This window comes from Musa acuminata, chromosome BXJ1-9 (assembly GCF_036884655.1).
Source record: "Musa acuminata AAA Group cultivar baxijiao chromosome BXJ1-9, Cavendish_Baxijiao_AAA, whole genome shotgun sequence".
NCBI classification, from domain to species: domain Eukaryota; kingdom Viridiplantae; phylum Streptophyta; class Magnoliopsida; order Zingiberales; family Musaceae; genus Musa; species Musa acuminata.
The window spans coordinates 2,049,957-2,064,669 of NC_088335.1; the positions used below are offsets into that span (position 1 = coordinate 2,049,957).

Here is a 14,713-nt window from a genome sequence, read left to right on the forward strand (position 1 = left end):
CATGGTATGTCGGAAGAGGATCATTTGGTGCTTGAGCCATTTGCAAGATACGCCCTTTCTGCCATCAAAAGTTTACGCTTGCTGAGTTCTGGAACAGCAGGAACTGATGAAGACCTCACAAATGATTTTTGGCGTATCAAAGAACCTCTCTGCACACGCCAAATGCTGCAGCAAAACCCTCTCGAATATCTTAGCTTTGTGCTATGCCATGCTCTGCTGCTAGCAAAACAATGGTCTCGCAGCATCTTCAGGCAGTAGTCTCCTTACACAAAGCTAATATTTTGTTAAGCTTAGTAGTGGGACAAGCATGCGATGTGCGGTCGATCATAAAGTCCTCATCATCCACATGCAATTCATGAATGAAGGGGACCCCAAAAGCCTTTGATCGAACAAATCAGAAGGTACATACATACGGCTTTCCCATGCATGATTGAGAGCTTTCTGTGATACGACTAGATGGTAGGTGCCTTTCTCATGGCACTGGAAACATTAAAGATCAGAACTGGCTCGTTGGATTCAGTATGGATCTCTGGTTTTTCTGAACAGATTGCCTGCAGCAGTAAACATTTAGCGTCACAGTTTTGATCAATCCAGAAGGTAAAGCTTGCTTTTTTTTGTGTCATTTAGATCAAGAAAGGATTCGATATATTTATGAAAATTAACCTATGGTTTTGTGAGGAAGCTGAGGATACAAGTAGTCACTCACTTATAAGAATTTTACATGACAATGAAGAATTCACCTTAGAAAATTCCTACAAGTAGCAGCTACTTACATTGGAGAAATCCAATCCTCTTCAATGAATGGATTGAAGATGACTTGAAGTGTGCCTTACAAGAACACAGTGCAAAACAAACTATATAGAAGTGGAGAACAAAAGAATATAATGTGTTGTTTACGTACAAGCCTACTGCACATATCTACATCTCTGAATCAAGTTGACTCTGCGGCCACTCGTCCTCGAGCGAACGGAAAAGGGCGATGGCAACACTCGAGACCTTTCCACCATCCAGCCGCGATTTTGCAACCCTCTGTTGCATCGGTGCGTTTGGAGCCTCGTCACTGATCTCATGTCTCCTGAACACGGGCTTCGAGGACGGCGTGCTAAAAGCAAAATGCAACCTCTTGGCGATCAACGTCTGAAGAAGATTGGCAAAACGCAAGTGAGAACCTCGAGAAATTAGAGAGGCACCACAATCAAACTGCGATTTCAATGAGGAGGATTACCGCTCCGTTGACCGTCTTAGACACCAACACAAGCTGCTTCAAGTCGCTGTGGTCCACCTTGCACAGTATTTTTACCTACAGAATCAGATCATGATGTTAGATTTTTGGAAACTAAAGATCAGAACTTGTTTGGTGATAAAGAAGAAGTGGGAGGAGTACCAAGATATCTTGAGGCAGGGCCTCTAAGCGATTCAGTCTCTCCATGCTCGACATTCTGCTCAGCCTCTTAGGAGAGTGCCAACAATTGGCAGAATCAACAGTTCTGGATAACACAACGCGTTTCCTCCCCATTATGCTTGTGCTACGAACAAATTTTAAGCCAGCTGCAATCGATTCCTCGTGCTGAATCTTTCCTACTGCCATACTTGAATGATCCACTCTGTTTAGAAGTGGAAAGAATCTTAGGGAAACTGGAAGAACATTCAATCCTAAATCGCCCCAAGACCTAATTTTGGCAAAATGAATCGCCCAAACAATGGAAGACTTTCAATGAACTTTATTGAAAAGACGACAACATCACCAAAAGCTTAAGAACAAAATAACACATTTTGACACTGTATTCGGCTAAAACTGCGGATAAAAGATTTCTCTAATGCTTGACAAAAACAAAACCCGAGATGCTGAATGGGAGGGAGAAAAGGAAGACTCAACAAGCACAAAGGACCCTTCTTGCTAAGCTTCTAATCAACCACACAAACTAATGCTCAACTACAGAAAAATCTTCGGGGAACAAAACAAGAGACCTAAAACATCCTAACAAAATCTTTAATGAGATACCTGATGATAGCCCTAAATTGCGACGGTACGAGCTTCAATAGCCCGGCTGTCTACCACTTGGAGATGAACGAAGTGGAGATGGAATGGAACTGACGCAGCACCTGTCCGCCACCGCGTCGAAGGAAACTATGCCGCCTATATAAATGCGAAAACTACTCGTTTTATCTAATTTAAAAAACCTGGAGTTTTCTTGGAAACTGCCGTCAAAGTTATACGACGACTAAAAATATCCGACAAAAAAAAAATATATAATAGAGAGAGAAAGAAAAAGAAATACAAGTTTAGGTTTCCCGCCTTCGTACCCAGAGCCCAGCTGCACCACCAGCGTACGCGTGTCCCTGTCTGCACGTGGCGAAATCCTGGCAAGCGGAGAACTAGCCGTTGGGTGGGAATGTCGTGTCGCCCACGTTGGGCAAAGGGGAGGTGGATCAGATTTGGCGGACGTGGCGATGGGGTCGGTGGAAGTCGGCCGTGGACGTCGGTGGCTTTTGTGGAAAGCGCGCCGGGTCCCGGTCAACGGGCGAGCTGAGCCGATCTCGACTCGGCTTGAGACGCGTCCGCCGTCGAGTTTGCCTCCGACTTATTTTGACCACGATGACGCGGTTCCGATAAAACACCGGTGCCCATGTAGTAACTTTGTATTTTTTTTATTTCCTAAAAAATCTTAAATTTTTACTTATTTTTATTTCTATATAACGTTTTTGCTTACTTGCCTCGTCTCTACCCCACATCCGTCCTCTTTGCTCTGTTTGAACAAAGGAAGAATTGATGGTGTTGAGATCCAAGGGTGATAGTGGAGGTGTAACTACCAACTCGATAAGAAGTTTGTATCGTCGAAATCTAATAGAGAGGAGGGAGTGTTGAATCTATGATTTTGATGATGAAATCAATTGATAAGTATTTATGATTTGATCTATGATTTTAGTGACGTAGGATGCTTCAATCAGGATGAGATAATTAAAATAGGAAGAATCATGTTGGGTTGGAGGAACATGTCAGAAGAATGGATGTCGAGCCGGAGGATTGATCGATGTATCGACAGAAGGCTTCGGGTCATGGATTCGAGCATCGGATCAAGAAGAACGGATATTGCGCTAAAGATATCGGAGTTGCAGAGTCAACTGATCGATTGGGCAATAGGCCACATGAGAGGACAATGTGCCGAAGAATCGGACGAAGTGTCGAGGGATCAATGACATGCCGGACAACATGATTCATGCTTAGTATTAATTGTCTAGATCGAAGTATATTTTTACATATGCAGGATTAACTACGATAACAAGACATAAAGCAAAATGAAATCATGGAGTCAAGGACGTGATTTCGTTGGGAGTTCAAGAGTTCGTCGAAAATCCAGACGTTCATCGGAAGTTCTGTCAGAATTGGTCAAGAAGTCTCGGAGCTTGCTAGAGAAGCTCATTGGAACTCACCAAGAAGATCATTGTGAAGTCTAGGAGCTTGCCGAGAGTCCGCGAAAATATTGTCGAGAGATCGTCGGAAGTTCACTGGAAGATCGCCGGAAGCTCATCGGAAGAAACCAAGACATGGTCTCGACGGAAGAGGAATCGGCGAAGTGGATGTAAGTCATAACGACCGAACCACTATAAAAATCAGGTTTGCGTTTCTCTTATGCAATTTACTTTATTGCAAACAATTTTACTTGCTTTATATCCACTAAGCTCTTCTGTATGCTTTCAAAGTTAATACCTTTACGAAACGGTTTTCCGTTGGAAACGAATTTAATCGCAACGAAGTTTTGAACTAACGTAATTTTTACTGCTGCACTAATTCACCCCCCTCTTAGTGTCGACTCTTTTTCTAACAGAAATGAGTGATCTCGAGATATGACGAAAAGGAGGACGCATGAAAAGGAGTCAATAGAGGAGGAGAATGCATAGAGGGAGTGGATGCGGAGGCGACGAACAAGACATAACGATAACAACGGATAAGGAGTGAAGATACCGAATGAAGGTTAAGAGTAATTTTTTTAAAAACATAAAGGATATTATATGAAAATAAACCAAAAATTAGATACTATGTTGGAAAAAAAACTTGAGTTTTTTTAGAAATTTATCCTTTTTTTAAGGAAAAGCTATAAATCTTTATTGATGAAATGAAACAACCCTATTAGCATCACATAAACCAAGAAAACTAAGTTTAGAAGAAATGAATTCCTCAAGAAGACTAGAAAGTTTGTTGGCCTCAGCATTCTAGCCAATTAGCACCACAGTTTTCGTCACGAAATATATGCGAAATTTTACAATCACCTAGGTATTAAGTGAAATATATCTCTAATAACATTCAAAATTCTGTAAGGGAGAGAAAATTATCTACTAAGGATATTGACCAATTCCCAAAAGACAACATAAACCATTCCAAAATAGCCTGTCTCACAATAATTATTATCCTTTGTGGTAAAATACTTATAAACCAAAAAAAAAAAGAAATATCATTATGTCTAGTAATGAAGTCGATATTATCACACTCATGATCTCAAAAATCATCGCAATTTAATTTGATCTGCAAAAGTAATTTTATGAGGAGAATCCACTTGAAGATGGAGTTAATTTTATGAGACACCATTGTTTGCAGTCGGAATCCTTCAGCCTCGGAGTGCACATCGATAGCAGGAGATCATAGGAAAGGGAATGAAACGAAAGCAAAGGAACCCTTCAGAAGCCGGCATGTACTGTCGCCCTTCTCTTGACACATGGCCGACGCAATCTACCGTAATGTGTTTTTTGATGCACGATTGTGGCCGGCAAATCACTTTCTATAGTCATTCAATGATATATAATTTCCTCTTCCGTAGATAATTATAAGTAATTGTCTGACGTGACTATTTGGAACAAATCTCCTCACGTTTCTCGATTCCTTCGTCTTTGCTCCTCTCTTCCTCCGGCCATCCTCTCCGTTCCTCAAGTTGAAACGACGATGGAGAAGCACACACCGCGGAGGACCAAATCCCGAGAGTTGAGCAGCTCCCCTTCCCGCCTCTCCTCCTTATCCTCGTCTTCTTCCCTCAAACGCCGCTCCGGAGACTCTTCCACCTCCTCCTTGGCCTCTGTCGTCCTCTGGCCTTCTGCCTCTTCTGCCACCGAAAAGTCCCTCTGCCTCGCGGACCACCTCAGTGACGACCGTCTCAGAGATCTCTCTGCTGAACCCAAGAAGAACGGAGGGAGGCGATTCCTTCACCCCATGGCCGCTGGCAACGCCTCTCCCCAGTCAACGATCCTCGGACGCCAGAGGAGCCACTCCCAGTACTCCGGTCGATTCAAACAAGAGGAGAAGGACGAGATGAAGAAGATGCGACATAATCTGAAAGAGAGCAGTCGACCCATCCTTGGCGGCTCCATGCGGCACATCGGCGAGGTCATCCGCTTTCCTCCCTCGCCCACACCCGCCTCCTCCCTCCCGCCGTCTGTCCTCAACTCCCGCTCTGGCATCCTCCACGGCAAGCCCCGCCTCGAGAGCGTTAATCTTCCCAATCACGACGAATTGCGAAGACCAGTCCGTTCGTCGAGCTCGTGGTCGCCATCGCCAGCTAAGCGGTCGGTGTCGCCGCTGATGGTGGAGGCTCCGGTGGCGAGTGCGGAGAAGGGCAAGAGCCGCTCTTTTACGAGCTCGGGTTTGGATTTGCTACGACGAAAGTGGCAGGGGAGTCCGTCTGATACCACGAAGTTGAAGAAGGGTATGGTGGCCCACCAACTCCAACTAACGTGGAACCGTTTGATTCAGTGGAGGTGGGTGAACGCTGGGTCGGATGAGGTGGGTCTGATCAAGAGGACCCACGCAGAGGTACACTTAACTCTTTTTCCCAAAATAATGTGCAACTATAATTTTCATTATTAAAACACTATTTTTCACAAAAAAAATAAATTTTAACTCTTAGTCAAAAAAAATTCAATAGGATTAGTTGGTAACTTTCATTCGGTAATAATATTTTTTTTTCTCGTTAAAGATTAACTATATTATTTTATGACATGCATGTGTATAAATAATTCCTTAAAATAAATTTGTACCTAATCAGGTCTTGTCTCCCAAACTATTAAGTTTTTTGGTTTACCTTTTTAAATCCAAGTTTAGCTTATATGTAACTATACAACTCGAAACTAGCAAATATACTATTGCAATAAACATTTGATAGATAATTGTTAGCATAATTGTGTTAAAACTCCAATTAAGATCCAATAGTTTCCTCATGAATTCATCCCTGTGACATGAACTCAGGTTAAAGTATTCGGTGCATGGGTCGGACTATCCAATTTGCGAGCAAGGGTGGCTAGAAAAAGGATGCAGCTGGAAAAGGATAAGTTGCACCTGAAGTTGATGCCATTGCTCTCTTCTCAGGTCAGTAATAGAATCAATATTTGAGCCACGAAGACTTTCTTTATATTGAAAGATATTATTATATATATATTTAAGAGAAGAAAGAAAGAAAATAATTATTTTAAGTATGATATAATAAAAATGGCAGTTTTATAGAGCCTAATTCTGATAGCTATGATGACGGCAGTTGAAGATACTGGAAGACTTTAGTGAGATGGAGCGGCAGCACACCTCTGCTCTTTCTGCCATTAATGACTGCTTACAGGCATCTGTGTGTAGGTTGCCTTTAGCTGATGGAGCAAAGGTGCTTTGTGTTTGTGCTTTGTTGTGCCAATTACGTACGTACGATTTAGCATCTAATTTTGCAGGTTGATCTGCAACTTTTAGTATCAGCTCTAACACATGCAACGGACTTCGCTTTGACGACGAGGACGACAATAAGCAGACTTACTGACACGGTAAGAACAACATGTAGCCATATTGAGTTGTTCTACGGACGAGTAGTATTATGTTTTCCTTCTGTCAGTGCTAACAAAGTTGCCAACGTATTGGGTAATGGCAATAGAATGCGCAGAAGATGGTCTCATTGCTTCCGGAGCTCAGGCAGGTGGTCAGCAGCGAAGGAGCTCTTCTGCAAGAATGTTTCTGTTTGCTGGTTCGCATGTCTTCTCTGCATGTAAGTAATCACATCACGAATAGATCGTGTGGTACAACTGGGATGCTTAATCTACCGTTTGTTTGTGGAACAGATTCAGGAGCAAAGCCTCAAGTGCCATCTGATCCAATTGCACTTAGAATATAGTTAGTGGGTGATCAATGGAGCCATATCGTGGCGAGCGATCGATAGGAAGGGAGCCAAAACCCTCCCTCTTGCCGTCCACCTCGTCGTCTCAGTGACCTCCCCACTCAACAAGAACAGGGCCGTCCTGTCACCAATGATACAGCTTCACAGGGTAGCTGGTTACTCGTCGAGGAACAGACTGCAATCTCTTACATTTTACGAACTTGCAAATGAACAGAAATATAGCACAGAATTAAAGCCGAAAGGGAAAGAAACCAATGGCCATAACCAAACACAAACAGCGAGTCATGCTTCTATATCTTCTACCAGTAGTGAGATTGATCAGTGACTCCCACGGTTGATCATCTCCATGAACTGCTGAAGCGACTGCTGCCGCTGCAGCCTCATGTCCTCGTTGAACTTCTTTATGAACGCCTCCACCCGCCGGTTCAGCTCCTCCTGCCCCAGCGACGGCTCCCTCCGCAGCCTCCCCCGCCCCACTCCCGACGTTTTCGACGTCAAAGAAGACGATGACTCCCCGACGCCTCCGCCAGCCAGCGGTCTCGCGGTGGCGCGGTCGCTGAACGTCTCTGACTTCCGGATCGCCGCCGCCGCATCCGATTCTGCGGCATCCTCGCGAACGACACGTGTGTCCAACGTGTCGGATTTCTTGAGGTGGCGCGCGAGCGGCATCGCACGGCCCTCCGTAATCGTCCGCCACGTGCTCTCCAGCGTCTCCTCTCGCCTTGGCCTTGCCACCCTCCTCAACGCCTTACCTGCACCATCGTAGATTCACCATTTTACTCCTACTGAGCAATTCAAACCTGGAATCATTGGCGCCGCCAATCGCCACCGACGGAAAAAGAAACGGAAGACGTCAGATGGACGCCTCACCGTCAGGGCCGGGCTTGAGGCTCTTGCGGTGTCCGAATCTGATCGAAACAAGCGGTTTCTCCAACCCGGCCAGGTACTCCATCGGGGACTCCGTCGACGGCCTCTGCTCCGGAGAGAAGTTTGAGCTCGAAGTCACGAATTCCGGACCCACTTCTTGTTCTTCTCCCACTGTCTCCGCCTTGGACACCGTCTCCTTCTCGCCCAGAACTATCGCTTCCTGGTCTCCTCTGTCATCCTCCGTCGTCGCGGTGACGAACCGCGTCGAGGAGGCGTTTTCCACTAGCTCCTCCTCGTAAGGAGGCATGTATTCCATGAGGTGAACAACCATTTCAGGCGTAGGAGAAGATGCCAACTCGGTGGATTCGGCGTGCGGCTTGTCGAAGCGGAAGGAGGCGGCGATACAAAGGATGACAGCGTTGAGTACAAAGTAGAGGTAGGGCGGTGTGAGCCAGACAACAATGGAGGCGAACGCCCGTGGGACCTCGGCGGCGAGGAGCCGTTTAATAGGTGGACCCGCGTGGAGCAGCATCGCGGCCGCCGTTACCACCACCACGGCCGAGGCGAGCGCCGCCTTGTGGGACAGCATTACCATCCGCGCTCCGCCGCCTCTCGTGTTGGGTAAGCCTATGATCGCCACGGAGTGCGCTAGTGGATATACCAAGAGCAGCAGGAGCGGGGTTTGAGTCGTGATGATGATATAGGGACCATTGGATAGGATGTAGAAGCAGGGAGATTGCGGCTTGGATCTCGCTCCGAAAACATCATCGCTCGCTCTTCGTTATCTGCTGTGTCGCCTCCGTTGCATCATCATTTATCATCATCGTTATCCCCCCCCTGTGGTCTCGATATGCATCTTAAATCCTGCCGATTACGAATTTTAGCCCAGGGTCGTCGCCTGCTAACCAGTCTTCCTCTCCCCCACCACGCAAATCCGCTTCTTCAAGTGATGTGAGAGTCGCTGATATGCTGGTCAACGCTCATTGTTGTTTCCTCAGAGAATTCAGCGTTGAAACATTCATTCCTTCGCACTTAAATCCTCTTTCAGAACCAATCTTTCGCACGTATGAATATTCACTTACAGGATTAGTTGTTAGTACAATAATTGCTGACTAAAACTCAGTAAACAAGTGTTTATCCCTCTGTACTCCATCATACTGTCTCTCCGACCATCATCACTAATCACAAATGACCACAGGTAAAGCAATCTTATAACTTATGGTTTTCACTAAAAATTATTGCGAACAGCAGTTCTAATTGTGTACATGAGATGTAGAGAGAGTCTCCATGTGAGATGCCTGCCCCTAAATGACGAAATAGATTTCTATGAATACAACCCATTTTTCGATTTGAAGCTTCACAGTATATACCCAACAACTCATTGTTTATGCATGTTGGGGCCTTGCGACAGCTGCACATAGTATGATGTCCGAAGTTGATACTTTGAGAGAGTCGAGGTTGCAACTCGGAGAATACTAGAATCCTGTCATCCTGTCAAGTTCATTGTCTAGGTCAATTCCTCAACTCAACTCACAGTGACTATACATACAAGAATTTACGCGAATATGTTAAATGAATTTTCTACCCTCGAAAAAAAAAAGAATTTCTGGCATGAAATATGCAGGCGGCAAAATGGTGCCTCAAATGATAAGTGGAATGCAATTGATTTATGTCTAGAACAAATTAGCTTTGACTTTTATAATTTCTTTCTAGAGCTGTCCAGAAAGACGGAAAACTGTGCAATTGATGTTTTTTGGGTATGATTTCCTGGAAGGAAGTATCAGTGGGAAAGAAAAGGAATTCCTCGAAGTATCGGTGCAAAATGACATTTTGAAAAGGCAAAATGGCAAATATGCAAGTATAAACAAATTAATGGTTGCATTCTTGAAAAAATTGGGAGGAATGAGAACATTTTATGCACTCAAATCTAAGAGAGCCCCTTACCATTTTCGGTTCGGTTTGGAAAGAAATCAATCTATGTCCTTCACTTCGGCTTCAATGTCAACAACTGCAGCAGAAGAGGCCTTTCCTGCATATGTTAAACAGCTGCGATAATAAGATCATGATTTTTGTCCAAGGCTTCGAGTAGAAAGAGATTCTGCATAATAAACTATTATTGAAAGCCAAGTATACGACAAAATATGCAGCAAGTGCTACCTTTCTCAACTCGAGATGAGAATCCATTGAAGGCTTGTCCGTAATTTGTGGAGCGTTCAGATGAAAACCTAGCTGATTCTCTTACAAACATGTTGCCCTGTACTGCAATCAGATAACACCGTTTCAGAGCTAAAACATAAGTAGACTTTTCTCACGTCCTCCACTGCTAAAGCACTTTATTTGGAGACAATGAAATACAAAGGTACAATAAAATGGAAGGAAGCAAGTAATAAAAGATAATTCTAGAAAACACTAGAATGTTAACAAAAATATACTTCAATTGCAAAAAAATTTCCAACCAAAATCCAAGAAAATGAATCCTAAAGGACACAAATATTTCTGATCGTTCATTTCATATAAGTTCTAATTGCCAAGCACATGCAGCAACAGTAGCAGCACAATCAATCTTGTCAAAATATACTGAAGCAGTTGCAGTTAGACCCACATATATGTATGTATGTAAGTATGTATGTATGTATGTGTGTGTGTGTGTATATATATATATGGTCACCATCACTACCATATATACAGTAGTGACTCATTTGATTAATTATCCAGTTTCTAAAAATCTGACATCTGTAATCCCAACTAAAAGAGACGGGTAGGAAACATGTGAGTGAGTCTAATAGTCATTTCGGAGATCTTCAATCATACAAGATAGAATTACAACTGTAAGCTTCCAACTTGGCTATGCAAAGAGCTCGGTGAACAATTAGGCACTATCCAGACTTAGATTTGGTATGATCCAAACGATATTTATCACTACATGGCCTTCAAGCACCAGATATAATATTTTCATTTTCAGAATAAGATGGTATATACACTTGAATAGAAATTCTCATATGTCATTTGTTCTTTAGTTACATCTTCATTAGATTTATCAACTAATAAGCTGGCAAAAGAACAAAATGGGACGTATATTTATAAGGAATCAGATCAACCAAGTGGTGCACAGAATATATTTAAAATCAAGATAGGTTTACTACCAGAGAAAGGTTGACTGCAGAAAGGGCAGAGTTGTGGACCATCCTTCATAGCTGACCTAAAAGAAAACAATTTGTTGTTATATTGTTCCAGTAAAGAGAAAAGCACTTAAAGCTCACTACTGTAGAGAATTTTAATCTAGAGGATGACTGCCATGCTTACTTAAAAATCTGGAATTCCTTTCCACAGTTGGGACACTGCACATGGAAGAGCTAAAAGGTTAGTAAATCTCCAGATTAAATACTCAGAAACAAGCTCAAATGAAATTCCAGAGTCACTATTGTAAACAGAAAAGCTCAAGCTACAAAATGAACCACATCATCCATGAAGAAAAAGAAAAAACAAAAGAAACAAAGATAATGGGCAGCCTTATAGAGAACACCTACATTCAGTAATGACAGTTCCAATATTGAGGCTTCAGAATTGAAAATATAAAGTAAATTTTGGATATCATTTTCTTAAGCGTATCTGATGCATAAATGTCAATTCTTCAACAGCTTATTTCTTGGATCAGATGCAACTGGAATGTAAGAAATAGAAAAAAAAAAATTATGAAATGGAAAAATACTCACACCACTTTGAACTATGTCTCGTCCAGCAAACCAGAAGAAAGCGCCAAACCCCACAATAGGTAACAATACTGCAAGGAGCTGTTGATATGTGTTTTTAGTGAAACATTGAGAAAAATGTCAAAACATAGATAATATGAATAAAATGAAAGAACAAAGGAAGGCATTTCATATGTTTTTATTTATTTGTTGTCTTTTCTATTGTCATTTATGTGGTTTTCTTTCACAGGGAGAGGGATGGCAGAGCAGCATGGTTGTTCAGCTTTGTTGAGCTGGTAAAGGCTTGTATAAGCTTCAAACAGAATGACAAGAAAATATTAACCCATTAAAAATTAAACATATTAGTGGTACACTAATTGGTTTATATTAAAAATATTACTACAAGTTCTTACCAGGATATTTGGGAGGTCCCTGAAAACAATCTTATAAAAAATTTTGAACTATAACTACAACAGAATGTAGCCATATAACTCATATTGTTCTGATTGCAGGATATGATGAGGATAGCCCGGCTCTACAAAAGAATTCAACCAAATCAACGTGCTAGATGTGGTGTTGAAGATTGTGAAAGATGTCTTACATATCTGTTGTATGGCATCCAACATCCGCTCAGACCTCAGACCACTAAGGACAGACCATCTAATTGCAGACCAATGGAAAGAGCCCCTTACCCATTCCTCCTCTACTAGACAGAGTACACATAAATTGACGATTTATATACCCCATGTATGTATATAAATTGATACTTAGGGCTAGGAATAGTAAGCTGGTATTTTGTAGAGAGATGGCTATTCTTGAGAAACTTATCTTGGGATCTACACCATTGTCATGTCTTATCTCCATAGCAATAAAACTCTCTTCATCGTCTTTTCTTATGGATACAGGTCAATTGACTGAACCATATCAAATCTGAGTGCCTTCAATTTAATTATCTCTCTTTTACTTTTTTCCTCATCTTTGTGCTCTGTGCCTTTATTTGGTGAAGTGGCTTTGAGGTTTGGTTGGAGAGGTCAATGGAATGAGAAGCAGATATATTCAGTAATTTCCTAGTTTTTGAATAAGTAAGAAAAGAATGGTCCAATGCACAAGGCCTCCAATAATGCAGGTTTAAGAAGAGTGACCGTATGCAATGTTACTTAGCTTTTCAATACCTGTAGAGATCAAAACATCACCTTCGGACGGGACATATGTGCAATATGAGCAACAAAATTTAGGACAGAAATTTGACTCAGATAATATTCAGTCTACTTTCAACTTTCCTGAAGTCAATCACTGCTACTCCTTTGAATGGTCATGAATCATTGGATCTTCCTAGTCCCAAATTTGCCCAATAACCATGAGTAAGACGTCTCGAACAATTTGTGATCCCCTTACCAGTAACTCAAGAATTAGTTGGACATTAACATACCCTTTTTAAATTACGAACTTCAATTCAACAATTACTTCACGACTCTCGCTAGCAATTGCCCATTACTCTCATCAGCTACCAAAGTATGAAATGCATTTTTTTGGGGGAACTTCTGAAGTTGACAGTTGCATCAGAATACGATGTCATACTTCCTTCTATGCCCATCTAAAGAAATTTTTATAATTTTTAATTTAATTTAAAAGAGAGTAAAGTTTTCTGTATCGGAGTTAGACAAGATGCCACCTAGTTATACTTAATTTTGAGATCAACTCTTGGCCAAAAAAATGAGAGAAGTACCTATTAGGAGGACATCAAATAAACAAATTTTCCGTTTCTCATGGGAAATAAAATCACTTTCCATCTCCCCTAACAAAATTCTAATTGTGACAATCCCTGAAAGAATGAGACCGATTCGACCTAAGATACCAATATTTCTCATTTCATACAATAGAATGATGTATCAAAGCACAATGACTGGATGAAAAAATTAGCAAAAAGAAATTAATCCAAATTCACAAAAGGTATTCCTATTAACACATAGATAATAAGGAGAGTTAAGAACATCTTATAGGAAACAGAAAGGAAGCATTTGGTCACACTGAGAAAGTCATCATAATATGAACATGCATCTACAAGAATCAATACATCATGAATGCACCAAACACACGATCAAACATCAATCGACTACTTGCTGAGTGAAAAGAATCCATCAGAGAATCCAAGAACATGAGCCCTTTGCCCATGGATATAAGCTCTTTACTAAATCACAGGATATAAGCTCTTTACCCAGATGGAAACGATAGTATCCAAGATCCAGCCAAGTTGCCCGGTCATGGTGAGGTATGTCAGCCCGATAGCCAAAGCCAGATTACCCAGCACCCTCGTGGTGGTACCCTTGTCCCAATCTCCCCCACCACCACCATTGAAACCAAATCCCTGGTTGGCTGCGACTACAACCAAGCTCCCCTTCCTCCCTCTACCCACCAAAATCAAATCTTTCAAATTACCTCCTGGATATGGAAACACCTGCCGAGGATACTCGATGAAGCGCCCATTTCTATGCAAAGATCCGACAGTATTTCTTCTTGGGAGCGAGCAATTTATGGCGTGCTTTAGTGAACCTAGATCGAGTCGGTATCCTTGGCCGTAAAGATTACCAAAAGAGAATCCGGAATTTGGAGAAAGAATAGAGACTTGCAGCGAGACCATGGCGAACAAATCATTCAGCTAAGAAATAAGACGCCAAAAGAAGTGGAAGGTGAACGGATGGCAATGAACTGAGGAGGAACGAAGCCCGTGGTGGTTTTATCTGTTCCGGGCTCACCAAATCTGGATTCTTCCGCTGATCTTTTCCTCTCTCATGTTTTTTTCTGCTATGAATTTTTTTTAAAAAAATTAATAATAAATGGATAAAAAGAGGATAAACTAAAAAAAAAACTTTTAAATTTTTATTTTTATCACAGAGTTTTTATTTATTTATTTATCACAAAGTATCTTTTATTTTTTAAAAGATAATATTATCCTTGACTTTTGTTGTCATCTTGTCTGTTTTACCTTCGTTTCTTTTTTTATATGAGAAAAAAAATTTAAAA

The 14,713-nt window shown here is 41.8% G+C and overlaps 4 protein-coding genes across 5 annotated transcripts; 1 reads left to right on the top strand and 3 right to left on the bottom strand.

The window, feature by feature from the left end:
- Positions 1-687: 687 nt before the first annotated feature.
- LOC135580932 (F-box protein SKIP27-like) lies at positions 688-2,153 on the bottom strand. Of its 2 annotated transcripts, none has more exons than XM_065081811.1 (4): positions 2,003-2,153; positions 1,385-1,604; positions 1,226-1,300; positions 688-1,137 (listed from the first exon to the last, which is right to left on the bottom strand). In XM_065081811.1, exons 2-4 carry the CDS (start codon positions 1,586-1,588, stop codon positions 919-921), a joined length of 498 nt encoding a protein of 165 aa, XP_064937883.1. In that variant the 5' UTR covers positions 1,589-1,604; positions 2,003-2,153; the 3' UTR covers positions 688-918. The 2 variants fall into 2 exon arrangements, with proteins under 2 accessions (XP_064937883.1, XP_064937884.1); XM_065081812.1 differs by having other exon boundaries at positions 1,385-1,670; positions 2,003-2,105.
- Positions 2,154-5,221: 3,068 nt separating this feature from the next.
- Positions 5,222-7,219, top strand: LOC103997238 (QWRF motif-containing protein 4-like). Its single transcript, XM_065081813.1, has 6 exons — positions 5,222-5,800; positions 6,233-6,352; positions 6,519-6,635; positions 6,700-6,789; positions 6,897-7,007; positions 7,081-7,219. The coding sequence occupies exons 1-6, from the start codon at positions 5,300-5,302 to the stop codon at positions 7,135-7,137; spliced, it is 996 nt and encodes a 331-aa protein (XP_064937885.1). The 5' UTR covers positions 5,222-5,299; the 3' UTR covers positions 7,138-7,219.
- A 124-nt stretch (positions 7,220-7,343) lies between these two features.
- On the bottom strand, positions 7,344-9,051 carry LOC103997240 (uncharacterized). Its single transcript, XM_009418410.3, has 2 exons — positions 8,007-9,051; positions 7,344-7,888 (listed from the first exon to the last, which is right to left on the bottom strand). The coding sequence occupies exons 1-2, from the start codon at positions 8,596-8,598 to the stop codon at positions 7,455-7,457; spliced, it is 1,026 nt and encodes a 341-aa protein (XP_009416685.2). The 5' UTR covers positions 8,599-9,051; the 3' UTR covers positions 7,344-7,454.
- Positions 9,052-9,202: 151 nt separating this feature from the next.
- On the bottom strand, positions 9,203-14,423 carry LOC135592396 (uncharacterized). Its single transcript, XM_065081814.1, has 7 exons — positions 13,908-14,423; positions 11,717-11,794; positions 11,307-11,341; positions 11,147-11,202; positions 10,161-10,262; positions 9,948-10,032; positions 9,203-9,494 (listed from the first exon to the last, which is right to left on the bottom strand). Exons 1-6 carry the CDS (start codon positions 14,328-14,330, stop codon positions 9,974-9,976), a joined length of 753 nt encoding a protein of 250 aa, XP_064937886.1. The 5' UTR covers positions 14,331-14,423; the 3' UTR covers positions 9,203-9,494; positions 9,948-9,973.
- Between the last annotated feature and the right edge of the window lie 290 nt (positions 14,424-14,713).